This window comes from Biomphalaria glabrata, chromosome 12, assembly GCF_947242115.1.
Source record: "Biomphalaria glabrata chromosome 12, xgBioGlab47.1, whole genome shotgun sequence".
NCBI lineage: Eukaryota > Metazoa > Mollusca > Gastropoda > Planorbidae > Biomphalaria > Biomphalaria glabrata.
Window position 1 is genome coordinate 22,239,716 of NC_074722.1, and position 16,861 is coordinate 22,256,576.

At 37.6% G+C, this 16,861-nt stretch overlaps 1 protein-coding gene across 5 annotated transcripts in view; it reads left to right on the plus strand.

Annotated features, from left to right (window-relative positions):
* Positions 1-16,861, plus strand: part of LOC129921980 (somatomedin-B and thrombospondin type-1 domain-containing protein-like) — a 126,475-nt gene that overhangs the window by 88,668 nt on the left and 20,946 nt on the right. For all 5 annotated transcript variants that reach the window (XM_056005511.1, XM_056005509.1, XM_056005510.1 and 2 more), the window contains one exon: positions 15,001-15,213. In XM_056005511.1, the coding sequence (XP_055861486.1) occupies positions 15,001-15,213 (213 nt within the window). The remainder of the gene's footprint in view (positions 1-15,000; positions 15,214-16,861) is intronic.

Sequence of the window (16,861 nt, forward strand, 5' to 3'; positions counted from 1 at the left end):
TTTACCTTATACAAAATGGCATAATACAATTTAAAAATTTAATATATGAACAATTTAACAGTTAAATATTGCTATCCAACATTAAACAAGAGAAACAACCCAGATTTCCTGTTCAACTATAGACTAACTGACTGACGTGATTGTACCACCTTTAAAGAAAGACAATTGTGAAGTTTTTATAGCTGGATAGCGTACATAGGAAATTGTTCTGATTTCTTTGATGTCAATATAGACATTGAGTCTAGAGATTTGACATTATACTTGCATATGTTTCATACTTTCTATGTCACTGGCATAGATCTACATACGGTATTTTTGCCTTCAATAAGTTTAGTTATATATTTCTTGACACAAATAATTCTTCTAATACACACACACACTCATGCATATATCTTGCAGTATGTCTACAGCACTCCAGCCTTGACTTATATGCGTAACTTGTTTCTCTTTACTGGTTCAACTTGTAGTGTGAGTCCCACTTGTACATCACTGGGACTAGGCCCACCAACACCGTGACACAAAGCATGATAACACAGATTCTGAAATGTAATAAAAACTACATTTTCACTCTCTTTAGTTTGATGGTGGCGTCTGTAGCTATTCTTGTCCTGAGAACTATTCTATATTTTAACTATTTGTATATTTTAACTTTTTGAAATTGAACTGTAGCTAGATCTAGAACTTTCCACATAGGATTCATAGCATATGATTATGAATGAAAACTAATCCAAGAAAGAGGATTTATTGAGATACCTGTAAAACAAACAACGTTTTAATTCAATTTATTAAACCTCCTCAATAAAATACTCAAAAAGACACAAAGATAGAGGTAAATTTCTTATTCCATATGCTAGGACAAATTCAAACAAGTGCTTCTTCTTCCCGAGTGCTGTTAAAGCATGGAATGGGTTGTCTGAATCAGATAGTCACATTAAAGACGTAGGATGTAATTATTTTCTATTTTGAATTAACGTCTGTAATCTACAAGATAAGATAAGATAAGAAATGTGTTATACAAATTTTACTTTTCTACTTTCTCCTTAAAAACATAGATGTTGACTTGGTCTGTATGTCGGGTGTCATTAATGACTGACATTAGGAGGGTGTCATTAGTGAGTGGCATATGACGGGTGTCATTAGTGAGTGGCATATGACGGGTGCCATTAGGATGTAGTATATGGAGGTGCCATTAGGATGTGGCATATTGCGGACATATTACTAGGATGTGGTGATGACATATGTCATCAGTGGGGGGATATGGCGGGTGTCATTAAGATGTGACTTATGGCGGGTGTAATTAAGATGTGACTTATGGCGGGTATAATTAGTAAGTTGCATATGGCGATTGTCATTAGGATGTGACTTATGGGCGGTTATCATTAGGATCATGCACATTGCGTGTGTCAGACACTATTGGAGGCCTATCCCTTTCATCCCTTTCAATGCCTTTCTCCTTACATCAACAGAAATAGAATTACTCGCGACCAGTTTGATATTTTGTCTCATCAAATGTCAGAATAGCATTGATCTCCCTGTGCATCGTTCAATGATTGCTAGTTCTCCGACATTTGTTTTATTTCGCTCTCTATTCTTGCACTGAAATCAATGCCCTGGACCATTTTTCGAAACTCGTTTGTTATTTACGGAATGATAACTCGTGTGGTTCTAATTTCTAACCAAATTACTTCCATTACTTTCCCCATACACAAAACTTAATATTTAGTTTGAAATTATGAAATGTTGGGATAATTAGTGAAAAAAAAAACGCTAATTGTCTTGTATTCTACAAAAAGAAACAAATCCTAAAATGGCCATCTTTTAAAATAATGGTCTAAAGTACGTTACTCTAAACTGTATAAATCCCAATCTCACCAGTCTCCTACGATATGGCTGGGATCTAGTTCAAGTAAATTGAACAGAAAATCTTTTTTGCTGTCATTGACTTAGTTGTCCTTGACTTTGTTGTCCTTGACTTTGTTGTCCTTGACTTTGTTCTCATTGCAAAGAACAGAAAGACAGGAAACTGTGTCTTTTCCATTTTTGTTTCTACTTTTGTCACTTTGTTACTTTTCATGCTTCCTGTAGTTTTCATTTCTGTTTCAACCTTCACCTTAATATCTTTTTACAAACTCTTTCATTTCTTGTTTGCTAGTATTGTGTACGAACTAAACTTTTCTTGCTTTATTTTGAATGTTGAATTGAGAAATGACTGAGAATTTTTTTTGTTCTTTATTTATTACCTTGTGTCTTCCATTTCTCCGAACTCTATTGCCCTGACCTATACAAATACACTTTGGTGTTGTACCAGCGAGAGAAAGCTATAGATCTACAGGATATAATGTCCTAGAAAGACTCAAACTCTAGCCTCGGGGGCTGTCTCTTAGTGCACTAGAAGAGAAACAGAAAAGATAGAAGGACGACAAGTATAGAAGGGAATGATGTCATCAAGGGCAGATCATGCAGTTTACTTCTTAATCTAAGACGCCCATGGTTAAGGTTATGAACTGTACAAGATGCTGGGACACTTTATTGGAAGGGGAGGTCAAGAGGACAGTATTGAGCATTGGAAAGTTCAAGGGAACTGGTGAGGTGAGGGGGTGATCAAGGAGCCGGAGATAAGTTTAGGAGAGAGAGAGAGACAATAAAAGAGGGTGGGGTGAGCATGCATCTGGTTGAGTTGACCGACTATTATGTCAACAATGACTAGGTACAACACGGGGAGGGGGGGTGAATGGAGTTGACATTTGAATCAAGTCTGTCACCTGATCACCTGCTATTTGGTTTGAGTAGTTCACCTCACTCGAGACTTTGTAGTGGCAGCTAGGAACAAGTTGTTTTATTTATCAGCACTTATTTCCTACCTAGTCCCATCCCCCGCGTCTTTAGTCTCTAAGCCATGTGTAAAAAATGTTGTAAAAAGTAGTTTTACTTAGAATCCCCAAAATATTCTACAAAGAAATAAGGTGTGTGTGTGTGTATTAGATAGATAGATAGATAGATATATAGATAGATAGATAGATAGATAACTTAAAGAAATAAGAACTTTTTACTGGAACATTTACCTGTGAAAGATGAACATCCATTGTGCTTGGACTCTTTGTCCCTAATGCGTTGACACCCCCCCTCCCAAATTTTGTGGGTTCATTGACCCCCACTCGGACGTGACGATAGCATTGTCCAATGTCAGGTCCGGAGTGTTATCTAACTATATAAAGCCATGTCTTTGTAGCAGTAAGCAACGCTTGTTTGTCTGGAAGGGAGAGCATCCAGAGCTAAAACTCTACCAATGTAATCAAAAATGAGCTAAGACGCCGGTGAAAATCTCATTTTAAATTCAGGAATCTAATCAAATAAGATTCGCCCTAGGAAGATTGTCTTCTTTACTTAATATGCTTTCAAAGTAAACGGATTTGGTTTCTCTTGCCTTGGTTTGCTGCTCCAATAGGATACTATATAAAACATTCCCTTGGCGGGTGTCACGTGGTGGACTAGTATAGCAATGTGGTTGTTTTGAGGCTGTCTTCAACTCTTTGTTCTGTATGTTGTCTAGGTTTGACTGTCTCCTCAAGATATTTATTTCTTAAGAAGACAAATTTGTCTGAATATTTGAAGCTTCGTCCAAGATCGATGTCATCTTGCATTCAATAAACAGAGAGAGAGAGAGAGAGAAGGAGAGAGAGAGAGAGAGAGAGAGAGAAGAAGAAGAATAAAGAGAAAATAAGATAGATGCGAGTGGAGTCAACTATTGTTTGTTTTGAATTAAAAAGTGCTATTCCTCTAGTGTAGTACTTCCGTCTATCGTTTAGATCTTAAAAAGTAAAATGATGTTATCAAGTTTTGGTCATTTAAAAGCGAACAGTTTTGTTGTGTTTTTTTTTTTTAATTAATTAGGCTCACTTTTATTTCTTTCATACAACTTCAGCCATCTTAAACTAATAATGAAAAGACTTGTATAAATAGACATAAATAAATATAGACTGGCCGATTAAAGAGTTTTATGAAACGAAAATTTGTGACTTGCAATTTTGTGTACTTTATTATACAGCATTTATGAGCAGTATAAAAGTTAAGTATTCATATCTATTTCAGCCATAACCTATATAAGTATTATAATCTCTAAGAATGAAAATCATGCAATTTTTCATAATTCGGAAATCCGAATACAATAGATATACATGTTTTCAAGTTACATAAAGTTACTTCCTTCGGCCAGTCTATGCTTGTATAGTATGTAGGAAATTTGAAATGAAAATAATTTGGAACCAGAGTACGCAATTATCCTTCCTCTGTGTGAAGTAGTTCTCACGCCGACACATTTCTTCTGTTCCTATGAACCTGTTTCTATTTATCTCTGTATGCAATGTCTGGGGAACTTTCCCACCACCTCTCATCTCTCTTAATACCTTCTGACTTCCTTAATTAATGTGAATACATTTAAATACTTATCAGTACGTTTTAATAGATATCAGTACATATCAGATCAGACCTGGTCGATGCAGGTCGAGTTAAAACCTTACAATGTTGTCATTAATGTTTTTTTTTTAATTTTAAGACATCTGAAAAAAAAAGCAACTTACAACTTACGCATACAACTTAATCTTTAACACTAAGTTGGTTGAGTTTTTTTTTAAGAATTAAGAACAAATAAGAAAACTTTACTCTGTGTATTTAGTCATATTACCTAGATCAGATAAACATTGAAGTATTGAGAGAACAAATAAATCCCTGTGTTTACTCATACAGAACTAGTTCCGTTCCTTTTTTTTTTGCATTTGTCTTTCAGTTGACCACTAACCTCACTGTTCGGATTACTCTCTGATTGTGTCGATTGAAAACGCCAGACTAGACAACCTTTTTATTCCTTTGTCTGATCATTGGTTTCATTCGAAGCGATTCTCTTCCTCCTATTGGCTGCTACACGGAATCTCTGGAAGACGGGGAAACAATGGGACATCAGGGCGTCATGGTCTAGTGGAGAAAGTTGCTGCCTGACAGTACAAGTTTTTTTGGCTGCCTCTCCCCCCTTTTTGTAATTTACTTTTAGAGTAATGTGTGTGTGTGTGGGGGGGGGCAATGTTAATACAAGTTGGAAGCTTTAGATGAAGGTCATGTCGACACGCTTTTCTATAAAGTACTTTCCAACAAAATGTCAGCGTGACCCTTATTTTAATTAGAAATAGTTTTTTAATTGACTGAATGTCTAGACTTATAAGCAATTAGAACTTGAATTCGAAATATTTTCTTGTGAGATACATCGACACTAAGCCATTTGAATTCTAGTCTTGTGTACATCTTGTGTACATCTTGTGTACATCCATCTTGTGTACATCTTGTGTACATCTTGTGTACATCTTGTGTACATCTTGTGATCTTGTGTACATCTTGTGTACATCTTGTGTACATCTTGTACATCTTGTGTACATCTTGTGTACATCTTGTACATCTTGTGTACATCTTGTGTACATCTTGTGTACATCTTGTGTACATCTTGTACATCTTGTGTACATCTTGTGTACATCTTGTGTACATCTTGTACATCTTGTACATCTTGTGTACATCTTGTGTACATCTTGTGTACATCTTGTACATCTTGTGTACATCTTGTGTACATCTTGTGTACATCTTGTGTACATCTCTGTTTCTTCTGGGACATTGCATTTTGTTGTTCACTCTGCCAACACCAACAAGTGTGGTCGAGAGGCTAAGTACGCTTGAACTTGGCTTGGCTGCTATGAAGGGGGCTCAATGTTCGACACCCGACTCGGGCAGAGTTGTGTTTACTGAGCGCCTAAAGGCAGCACGGAAAAACCTTCTCCTAGATACCCCCTCCCCCCACTGGTCTACAACTGAAATTGGACCATAGCGCTCTGAGCATGCTACTAACATGAAAGTAGCGCTATATAAAAGTTATAATTAATTAATTAATTAACATTAGCAAGATAAGATAAGTACTTCTATCGGAAGTTATGGTGTAGGCGAACACTTGAGTGACTTTGTTGGCAGAGTACATATAACACCTGCCCCTCTCACGCCACCAGCATTAGTTCTTGTTTCCAATCTAACATTTATTTTCTATAACAGAGATGTACTCATAGTGTTGAAACTGACACAAGACTGGGATGGACAGACAGAAGGGAGGAGGGATTCAAAGCCAGCGCTTTTCTGGAATCATTCTGAGAATATGCACACACTTTTCAACGAGCATGTACATCTAGTAAATAACGGAATTTAAACAAAATCATGGAGTGTTAGGCCCACCAGGAAGAGATGACGAGGTCATGCGAAGTGATATTGTAAGAGGAAAGCTGAACAACTAATGTTGTCCTAAAGTTGGACTCCAACTTAATGTTGTCCTAAAGTTGGATGTCTCAGTCAATAGAAAGTCAGACTTGAATGAAAGGAAGTAAGCATTGTGTCGTGGGCATCAAAAACTGCAGCAAGTAGACTTGTAATGAAGAGATAGCGACTTTGTGTGACTTGAGAACAAAATAGAATGTAGTGACGCATCTAGATCTCATGCTGAAGTTGTAGCTTTTCTGCTTTTGTTTATGGGATGTACTATTTAAAAACAAAATTATCAGTAACTCTTGCTGGCGAGCCTAGCTCTTTATTTCTGGCACCAAAGTTGTATCCACTATGTATTGCAATCCATTTTTAAGATGCTTATTATATGAAAGGTAGACCACTTGTTGGTATTCACTTGTGATAGAGATGTTGTCTAGATGTACTTCATCTCTTAGCTTGTGTATAGAACTTTATCTACTAGATCAATAGTCATCTAATTTTGTAGAGACAATCTACCAATTGTATTTGTTGTTAGTGTCGTAACGGAGTCGTTTTGTTTGTATCTGTGATGAGATCTTACTATTTCAATCCAGAAGTGCTCTCCCATGGACTCGATTTGGTCTTGCACCGAGGACTCTTTCATAGCTTTTCAAGGGAGAGAACATAAGTCTGCTTTTCAAGGGAGAAAACATATGTCTGTTTTTCAAGAGGAACATAAGTCTGTCTGCTTTTCATGGAAACAGAACAAAAATCTAAGTTTTTAGGTCAGTGTACTGAATAAATACTCATCAAACATTTCAACCTGTTCTCGTCAAGGGTCGATTTAGTAAGAGAAGCAACTGGCGGTTTATCTCCCCTTGCTGGCTGTTTCCGAATTCCAACATCTGTGAATACGAATAGAATCTAGAACCAACGTAATAACCTAGTTTCTGTGAATAGTGTACAGGCGATAAAATACCAGCGCTGGAATCTATAGCATTAATGTGACTTATAGGAGGCGCAGTGGCTGAGAAGTAAAGCGCTTGGCTTCCAAACCGGGATCCCGGCTTCGAATCCAGTGAAGACTGAGGTTTTTAATGTAGGGATCTTTGAGTCCACCCAGCTATTTGGGTATCTGACAGTTGGGAAACAGTAAATGTGGTTGGTCGTTCGACCACATGACACCCTTGTTAACCGTGTCCACAGAAACAGATTTGTTTTACATCATCTGCTCGCCTGATCTGAAAGGGAAACTTTTAACTTCTAGAATCATATTTATTGAATTCCGATTTCCTACAACACATTAAATAAACAAAGTCAAGGTGGAATTTAATGTTGCCTAATCAATGAGCCCAATAAATGTATAGTGATTGAAATTCAATAGATACATAAGAATCACACAGCGGGAATTAAATGTAAAACTTAGCCAAAGATAACAAAGGATTGAGTGTCTCTTTGTAATAGTACACTCTGAGTCAAGATTTCTATACTTTAACAAATTCACAAAACCCATCTTATACAAGTAGTCTCTGATTACTTTTTTTTCATGCGTTTTGAATCTATTTAACGACCTGTCTTTCATTTTGCTACGAACAAAGAACGATGTGTGTATTTGACATGTGTCTTCACTTTATATTTCTATGGAATGTTTTGGATCGGGAACAAGATGTGTATTATCTATGGCATGATACAGCAGGTCACGCGAAACACTGCTTTTAAGCTTAATCCTCGGAATCGAAGATATTGCCATTATAGTAGCGAATTTTTCTTTGTTTAAAATCTTTGTTAACGCTTTAGCGTGTAATACAATCACAAAGACCTTCTTAACAAAAAAAAAATACAATAAATAGCTTTTATGTGTCAAGTGGAGGCAGGGAAATCAGATGCAATGAAATCAAATTAGGTGAGATGACATAGTTCTAAGCTGGACTATCAGATGTGCACTAAGTGATACATTAGAACGTCTTTTCGTCTACACAAATGTCTGGAAACAAAGTGTCTCTTTTCTACGACCTTGGTCTGTATTGACGTCACTACATCACTTGTAATGTGCAGGTGCTATTGAGGAGGGAGGCAGCATGAGTTCACCAGAGCGTGTCAAAAAGATGAGTCTGTGAGCGTCATTTCAAAGTGAAAGTTCAGATTTGTGTCAGTTTCGCTGTTCACTCACACACTGACAGAATAGTTCCAGCATGGAAGTGTTTCTATAGTAGAATGTCAATAAAATTAACAACATCAAACCATTCAAGCATTAGAGGCGGGGGTTGAAAAATGTCATTAAATTACAGAGTTGATTTTGTAAAATTGTCTTTTATTAGAAGAGAAAAGTTTTATTTTACTGGAGAAAGTTTCTCTCAAGGTTATTCGAGTTCTTGCTAGCTGCAGTACCATAAGACAAACAGATCTACTTACAAGACATACACATGAGTTGGTAACCTTTATTGCAGACTGAAGGTCATGTAGACTCTTGTCTAGCACGAGTCAGACTAAAGGTCATGTAGACTCTTGTCTAGCACGAGTTAAACTGATGGTCATGAAGACTCTTGTCTAGCACGAGTTAAACTGATGGTCATGAAGACTCTTGTCTAGCAGATGCCAGCTTTTTGTCATTCAAATGATCGTCGTCGACTATTTGTTTAGTTAAAGAGTTGTGCTGATTGTTCAGTCAGAAATCGAGAAGGCAGCTGTACATGCTCTCACAACTGGAGTTGTGTCCTTCAGAAACTTGACATTTTATCATCGGTTTTTCCAAGTGATGACCTCCCATGAAGTAACCAACCACAAGTTTTGCTTTGGCAGACTAAGCTGGTCAACGTTTTGTTGCTGGGATTCACAAAAGGGTCAACAAAGGATTTTATAGTTGCATTCAAGTAAAATGTCTTTTCAATAAACTTTAATGAGCTGTATTCAAGATCATGGAGTAGTCATTTTGTTATTCTATACTAACTCTTGCCCAGCTGTCATTTGGAACTGTGTGGTGGTGTCGCCCAGCTGTCATTGAAACTGTGTGATGCTGTTGCCCAGCTGTCATTTGGAACTGTGTGGTGGTGTCGCCCAGCTGTCATTGAAACTGTGTGATGCTGTTGCCCAGCTGTCATTGGAACTGTGTGATGCTGTTGCCCAGCTGTCATTGAAACTGTGTGATGCTGTTGCCCAGCTGTCATTGAAACTGTGTGATGCTGTTGCCCAGCTGTCATTGGAACTGTGTGATGCTGTTGCCCAGCTGTCATTGAAACTGTGTGATGCTGTTGCCCAGCTGTCATTGAAACTGTGTGATGCTGTTGCCCAGCTGTCATTGAAACTGTGTGATGCTGTTGCCCAGCTGTCATTGGAACTGTGTGATGCTGTAGCCCAGCTGTCATTGGAACTGTGTGATGCTGTTGCCCAGCTGTCATTGGAACTGTGTGGTGGTGTTGCCCTCGTTAGTACTGAGTGATGGTGTTGCCCTCGTTAGTACTGAGTGATGGTGTTGCCCTCGTTAGTACTGAGTGATGGTGTTGCTAAGCTGACACTACTTTTTGATTAATTTATCAAAGTTTTAAAGAAAAATAAATCCATATTTTAAACAAAAATTTGTTTTAAAGAAACCAAATAACTCAGAACTGAGCTAGACAGGTTGTTGGTTCCAGACAGGTTGTTGGTTCCAGACAGGTTGTTGGTTCCAGACAAGTTGTTGGTTCCAGACAGGTTGTTGGTTCCAGACAGGTTGTTGGTTCCAGACAGGTTGTTGGTTCCAGACAGGTTGTTGGTTCCAGACAAGTTGTTGGTTCCAGACAGGTTGTTGGTTCCAGACAAGTTGTTGGTTCCAGACAGGTTGTTGGTTCCAGACAGGTTGTTGGTTCCAGACAGGTTGTTGGTTCCAGACAGGTTGTTGGTTCCAGACAAGTTGTTGGTTCCAGACAGGTTGTTGGTTCCAGACAGGTTGTTGGTTCCAGACAGGTTGTTGGTTCCAGACAAGTTGTTGGTTCCAGACAGGTTGTTGGTTCCAGACAAGTTGTTGGTTCCAGACAGGTTGTTGGTTCCAGACAGGTTGTTGGTTCCAGACAGTTTGTTGGTTCCAGACAGGTTGTTGGTTCCAGACAGGTTGTTGGTTCCAGACAGGTTGTTGGTTCCAGACAGGTTGTTGGTTCCAGACAAGTTGTTGGTTCCAGACAGGTTGTTGGTTCCAGACAGGTTGTTGGTTCCAGACAGGTTGTTGGTTCCAGACAAGTTGTTGGTTCCAGACAGGTTGTTGGTTCCAGACAAGTTGTTGGTTCCAGACAGGTTGTTGGTTCCAGACAGGTTGTTGGTTCCAGACAGGTTGTTGGTTCCAGACAGGTTGTTGGTTCCAGACAGGTTGTTGGTTCCAGACAGGTTGTTGGTTCCAGACAGGTTGTTGGTTCCAGACAAGTTGTTGGTTCCAGACAGGTTGTTGGTTCCAGACAGGTTGTTGGTTCCAGACAAGTTGTTGGTTCCAGACAGGTTGTTGGTTCCAGACAAGTTGTTGGTTCCAGACAGGTTGTTGGTTCCAGACAGGTTGTTGGTTCCAGACAGGTTGTTGGTTCCAGACAAGTTGTTGGTTCCAGACAGGTTGTTGGTTCCAGACAGGTAGTTAGCAGACTTGTTGCAAACCAGGATTTTTTTTAAATAATTATATAATAGATATAATAGTTTACTATTGAAAACCTCTTTCAGTAGTCTTTCAGTAGTCATCAGTGAGACATATTTCCATGGAAGTGAATTATTCAATGTAATATTCTAATTGTGTAAATGTGTAATGAATGTTAATATCTGTGTGTTTAACTGTGTTCTGTATTTCATTGAAATGTCCTCAAGCTTCTTTTAGTCGTAGGAAAATACAAACACAAGTATCATTGCACTTTTTATACCTTTTATTTGTTCCAGAAAACTTTTTTAGCTCAACACAAATACTCTCTCTCTCTCTCTCTCTCTCTCTCTCAAATTAAAATAAAAATATTCCCTTGTCAGTAAAGACTAAGAAAGAGGTTCGTTAGTTTGTTATAAGCCCTTCCTTGTTATGCCACATCTTGACTGATCGATCGAGAACATTCATTTTATATTCCACTGTTCCATCTGTCATGTTCAGAGCAGGACGAATGTCAAATGAAGAAAAGTGATTTAGTTTGGCACTTCTGGTCAGAATCTGTTCCATAAAAATGTCGCTAAATGTCCTTGTAAAGTGTGTCACGTGCTATGTGTGTCACGTGCTGTGTGTGTCATATGCTCTTGAAACTCGGGGCAAGCTCTTAACTCTTTTGTCTTGAAGTTTTCATATTACATAACTGCTAAAGAAAAGATAACTCCATCCGTGTGTGTGAATGTATAAATAATTAAAAAAAACTCTTATTATAATGCAAGAATATTATTCTTGTCATGCATTTATTACAGTCAAAATTTATCTTTAGCGTTGCTTTCTTTACGAAATTAATTGCTAATTAAATTACTTCACTAAATGAATATTATTAGTATTTTTATGAAGTCTAATTGACTCTGAATATTTAGGGTACTCCATTAAATATGACCTTCACTAGTAGCAGAGAATCGTGGGGAAAAGGGGGGGGGGGGGGTGAGAAAAATGCTTTGACACTTTATAAGTCCGTCCTCCCTAATAAAACCCTAACTTGTCAGAACATAAGTCTTCTTCTAGTTGTTCGAGCTTTAGTTGTCTACTCCCTCACACCAAGTGGTGATCTAAACATTAGAGTCGTATCAAACAAAGGGAAGAACAGATGGGACGAATGCGAGCTCTATATTACACTCAGAACAATTGGGAGAAATAGAGAGAAGAGAAATAGTGATAGGGAACAATACAAAAACTTTAGAACACTTGAGACATGTTCATCTAGAACACTTGAGACACGTTCATCTAGAACACTTGAGACATGTTCATCTTACATGTTCATATAGAACACTTGAGACTTGTTCATCTAGAACACTTGAGACATGTTCATCTAGAACACCTGAGACACGTTCATCTAGAACACTTGAGACATGTTCAACTAGAACACTTGAGACACGTTCATCTAGAACACTTGAGACATGTTCATCTAGAACACTTGAGACTTGTTCATCTAGAACACTTGAGACATGTTCATCTAGAACACTTGAGACACGTTCATCTAGAACACTTGAGACACGTTCATCTAGAACACTTGAGACATGTTCATCTAGAACACTTGAGACATGTTCATCTAGAACACTTGAGACATGTTCATCTAGAACACTTGAGACTTGTTCATCTAGAACACTTGAGACACGTTCATCTAGAACACTTGAGACATGTTCATCTAGAACACTTGAGACACGTTCATCTAGAACACTTGAGACATGTTCATCTAGAACACTTGAGACTTGTTCATCTAGAACACTTGAGACACGTTCATCTAGAACACTTGAGACACGTTCATCTAGAACACTTGAGACATGTTCATCTAGAACACTTGAGACACGTTCATCTAGAACACTTGAGACATGTTCATCTAGAACACTTGAGACACGTTCATCTAGAACACTTGAGACATGTTCATCTAGAACACTTGAGACTTGTTCATCTAGAACACTTGAGACTTGTTCATCTAGAACACTTGAGACTTGTTCATCTAGAACACTTGAGACACGTTCATCTAGAACACTTGAGACACGTCCATCTAGAACATTTGAGACATGTTCATAGAACACTTGAGACAAGTTCATCTAGAACACTTGAGACACGTTCATCTAGAACAATTGAGACTTGTTCATCTAGAACACTTGAGACAAGTTCATCTAGAACACTTGAGACTTGTTCATCTAGAACACTTGAGACTTGTTCATCTAGAACACTTGAGACACGTTCATCTAGAACACTTGAGACACGTTCATCTAGAACACTTGAGACACGTTCATCCAGAACACTTGAGACTTGTTCATCTAGAACACTTGAGACACGTTCATCTAGAACACTTGAGACACGTTCATCTAGAACACTTGAGACATGTTTATATAGAACAGACTTGTTCATCTAGAACACTTGAGACTTGTTCATCTAGAACACTTGAGACTTGTTCATCTAGAACACTTGAGACTTGTTCATCTAGAACACTTGAGACACGTTCATCTAGAACACTTGAGACACGTTCATCTAGAACACTTGAGACTTGTTCATCTAGAACACTTGAGACACGTTCATCTAGAACACTTGAGACACGTTCATCTAGAACACTTGAGACTTGTTCATCTAGAACACTTGAGACACGTTCATCTAGAACACTTGAGACACGTTCATCTAGAACACTTGAGACACGTTCATCTAGAACACTTGAGACTTGTTCATCTAGAACACTTGAGACACGTTCATCTAGAACACTTGAGACACGTTCATCTAGAACACTTGAGACATGTTTATATAGAACAGACTTGTTCATCTAGAACACTTGAGACTTGTTCATCTAGAACACTTGAGACTTGTTTATCTAGAACACTTGAGACTTGTTCATCTAGAACACTTGAGACTTGTTCATCTAGAACACTTGAGACACGTTCATCTAGAACACTTGAGACACGTCCATCTAGAACATTTGAGACATGTTCATCTTACATGTTCATATAGAACACTTGAGACAAGTTCATCTAGAACACTTGAGACATGTTCATAGAACACTTGAGACAAGTTCATCTAGAACACTTGAGACACGTTCATCTAGAACAATTGAGACTTGTTCATCTAGAACACTTGAGACAAGTTCATCTAGAACACTTGAGACTTGTTCATCTAGAACACTTCTTGAGACACGTTCATCTAGAACACTTGAGACATGTTCATCTAGAACACTTGAGACACGTTCATTAACTAGGCGCCTACTAACAAGAAATTAGCTCATAAATTACTAATTGTTGTTAGCTATGTGGAATACTTTATTGCATAACTCTCTTTCATCGCTCCCTTTTTTCCAAAGTACCTCACTTCTGAACACCATTAGTTATCAGACCCTCTTATCTTAATGAAGACATTATATATTTATCTACTTTCTTATTTGTTCCCAATAGTAAGTATCTCATTTACTGGCCACGGTGAACAAAAGTTTCTTCAAAGCTTATATCAACTCTGTGTGTCTGTCTGTCTGGTAAAAAGATTGTACACGTTATTTCTCCCTTACCTAATCCGGATCAAGTTCAACCTTTGCACAAATATTTTTCTACCTGAAAAGAAAATTAACCCACTAGTTAATAAACTATTATTTTGTTTGGTATCGATCAAGGAAAAGAAATTGGATTTGACTGATGTTGTGGTATTATTTGAATTAGTCCCCTTTAAAGTTAAAAACTAAACATGAATAACTATAAAATCTTCTATTTTCATAAGCACCTTTCTGGCGCAGTGGTTAATGTGTTAGCTTTTCGAAACTTGAGAAGGCTAGAACCCTTGAATTCGAATTTATTTAAATTAACTTTTTTTTTATGCAAGCATCTAAAAAGCGATCATGGTAACATTCACACAGATACCTCATTCTTTCCCTATCACCCCCACCCATTTCCCAACTAGTCTAGACAAGTGATAGGATCATAGCGAATTGAGAAAGCTAAAATCATGAAATTGCGCTAAACAAAACAATTGGTAAAATCGTTTTGTTTAGATTGTTAGTCTAGATGTATTACAAATTGAATGACATGATCCAAACTAATTGATACAAATTCGTTTAGTATAAGCTTTTTTTTTTTTTTAAAGTATTTTTTTTTAAATTTTTCTTGTTGTTTCAGGTGTGGACTGTCAGGTCGGGGAATGGGAAGAATGGACCGAATGTGACAACCCCTGTGGCTATGGGTCACGCAAAAGGAAGAGAGTGGTCACTCAGTACCCGGATAATGGCGGCACCAACTGTCCGATACTCAAGCAGAGACGCGCCTGTGTGGGATTCGAAGAGGAGGTCTGCAAGCAGAATCTAGTCAACGAGATGACCATTGAGAAAGCAGGTATGTGGTCAGCGTTAGTAAGCTTAGGTGTTTAAGGTAGATGTTTTCTGGATTTTAGGTAGATGGTTCCTTTAGGAAAAGGTTCAAAATTGTGCACAGGCTTGACATACACGCACACAGAGGAGAATAGAAAAGTATTCTTTAGTCTGTTGAACTACGTAGAAAATGATGCGGACAACAGCGCAGTGGTTGGAATCTGACTGGCATGGGTAAATAAAGAGATTTTACAGATAAAAAAGAAATTCAACTCACTGGGCAAGGATGGACCCAGAGCTTACATATTGTAATTAACTAACTACTTACATAAATCTTGTAATTTTCCACACACGCCGACAAAGATTGCTGCTACCGCCCCTCCCTCATCTGGGCATTAAAAGTGATACAGCGCCCTCAGTCCTACCTTGCTAAGAATGAGGAATACACATATAAATGATATAAAGCAGATGATGGGAGAAAGTTGTGACTATAGCGAGATAAGGGACAGCACTGACCAGGGCACCCTCCATCAATCCTACCAAGAAAGCAGTGCCAAGCGAACAGACAATTAAACCGTCCTTATGTTTAAAAAAACGTTGTATCAGGTCAGTGACGTTCTTAAGCATGCTCTTGCCATCCAAACATCAATGGCACATGCCCCGACCAGCCCCCATCCCTAGCCTGAAATACTTGCTTACACCAACAATACAAAGTGGACGCACAGATAGCCCTTAGGGCATACATTCACCACTGGCTCTATTATGAAGTGTATCTCTCTCAATATTACCAATTGGACAATATAAATGCACTGCATATAGAAGTTTCAGAGAGTAGGTAGCTAATCAACTATATACAAATGTGAAGCTAAGAAACTGAAACAATGAATAATACATACATATTACATATACAAAGCAATACATACATATTACATATACAAAGCAATGCATACATATTACATATACGAAGCAATGCATACATATCACATATACGAAGCAATGCATACATATTACATATATAAATAAATGCATACCTATTACATATACAAAGCAATGCATACATATTACATATACAAAGCAATGCATACATATTACATATACAAAGCAATGCATACATATTACATATACGAAGCAATGCATACATATTACATATATAAATATATAAATAAATCCATACTTATTTCATATACAAAGCAATACATACATATTACATATACAAAGCAATGCATACATATTACATATATAAATAAATGCATACATATTACATATACAAAGCAATGCATACATATCACGTATATAAATAAATGCATACATATTACATATACAAAGCAATGCATACATATTACATATACAAAGCAATGCATACATATCACATATATGAAGCAATGCATACATATTACATATACAAATAAATGCATACTTATTTCATATACAAAGCAATGCATACAAATTACATATATAAAACAATCACTAGGGACTAGGGTTTGTGCCTGGGTCATTCTGTCCCTTATTTCACTAAATTTGATTAACCATTTTTCTCGTTACAAATATAGTCCCTAGTACTGCCATTAAATATGTAATGTGAAAAAAAAAAGTAAAGTTCCCCTTTCAGACCTTGCGAGCTATAAGGTAGATGAATTAACGAGGCCAGCACAACGACCAACCGCCTTTACTCT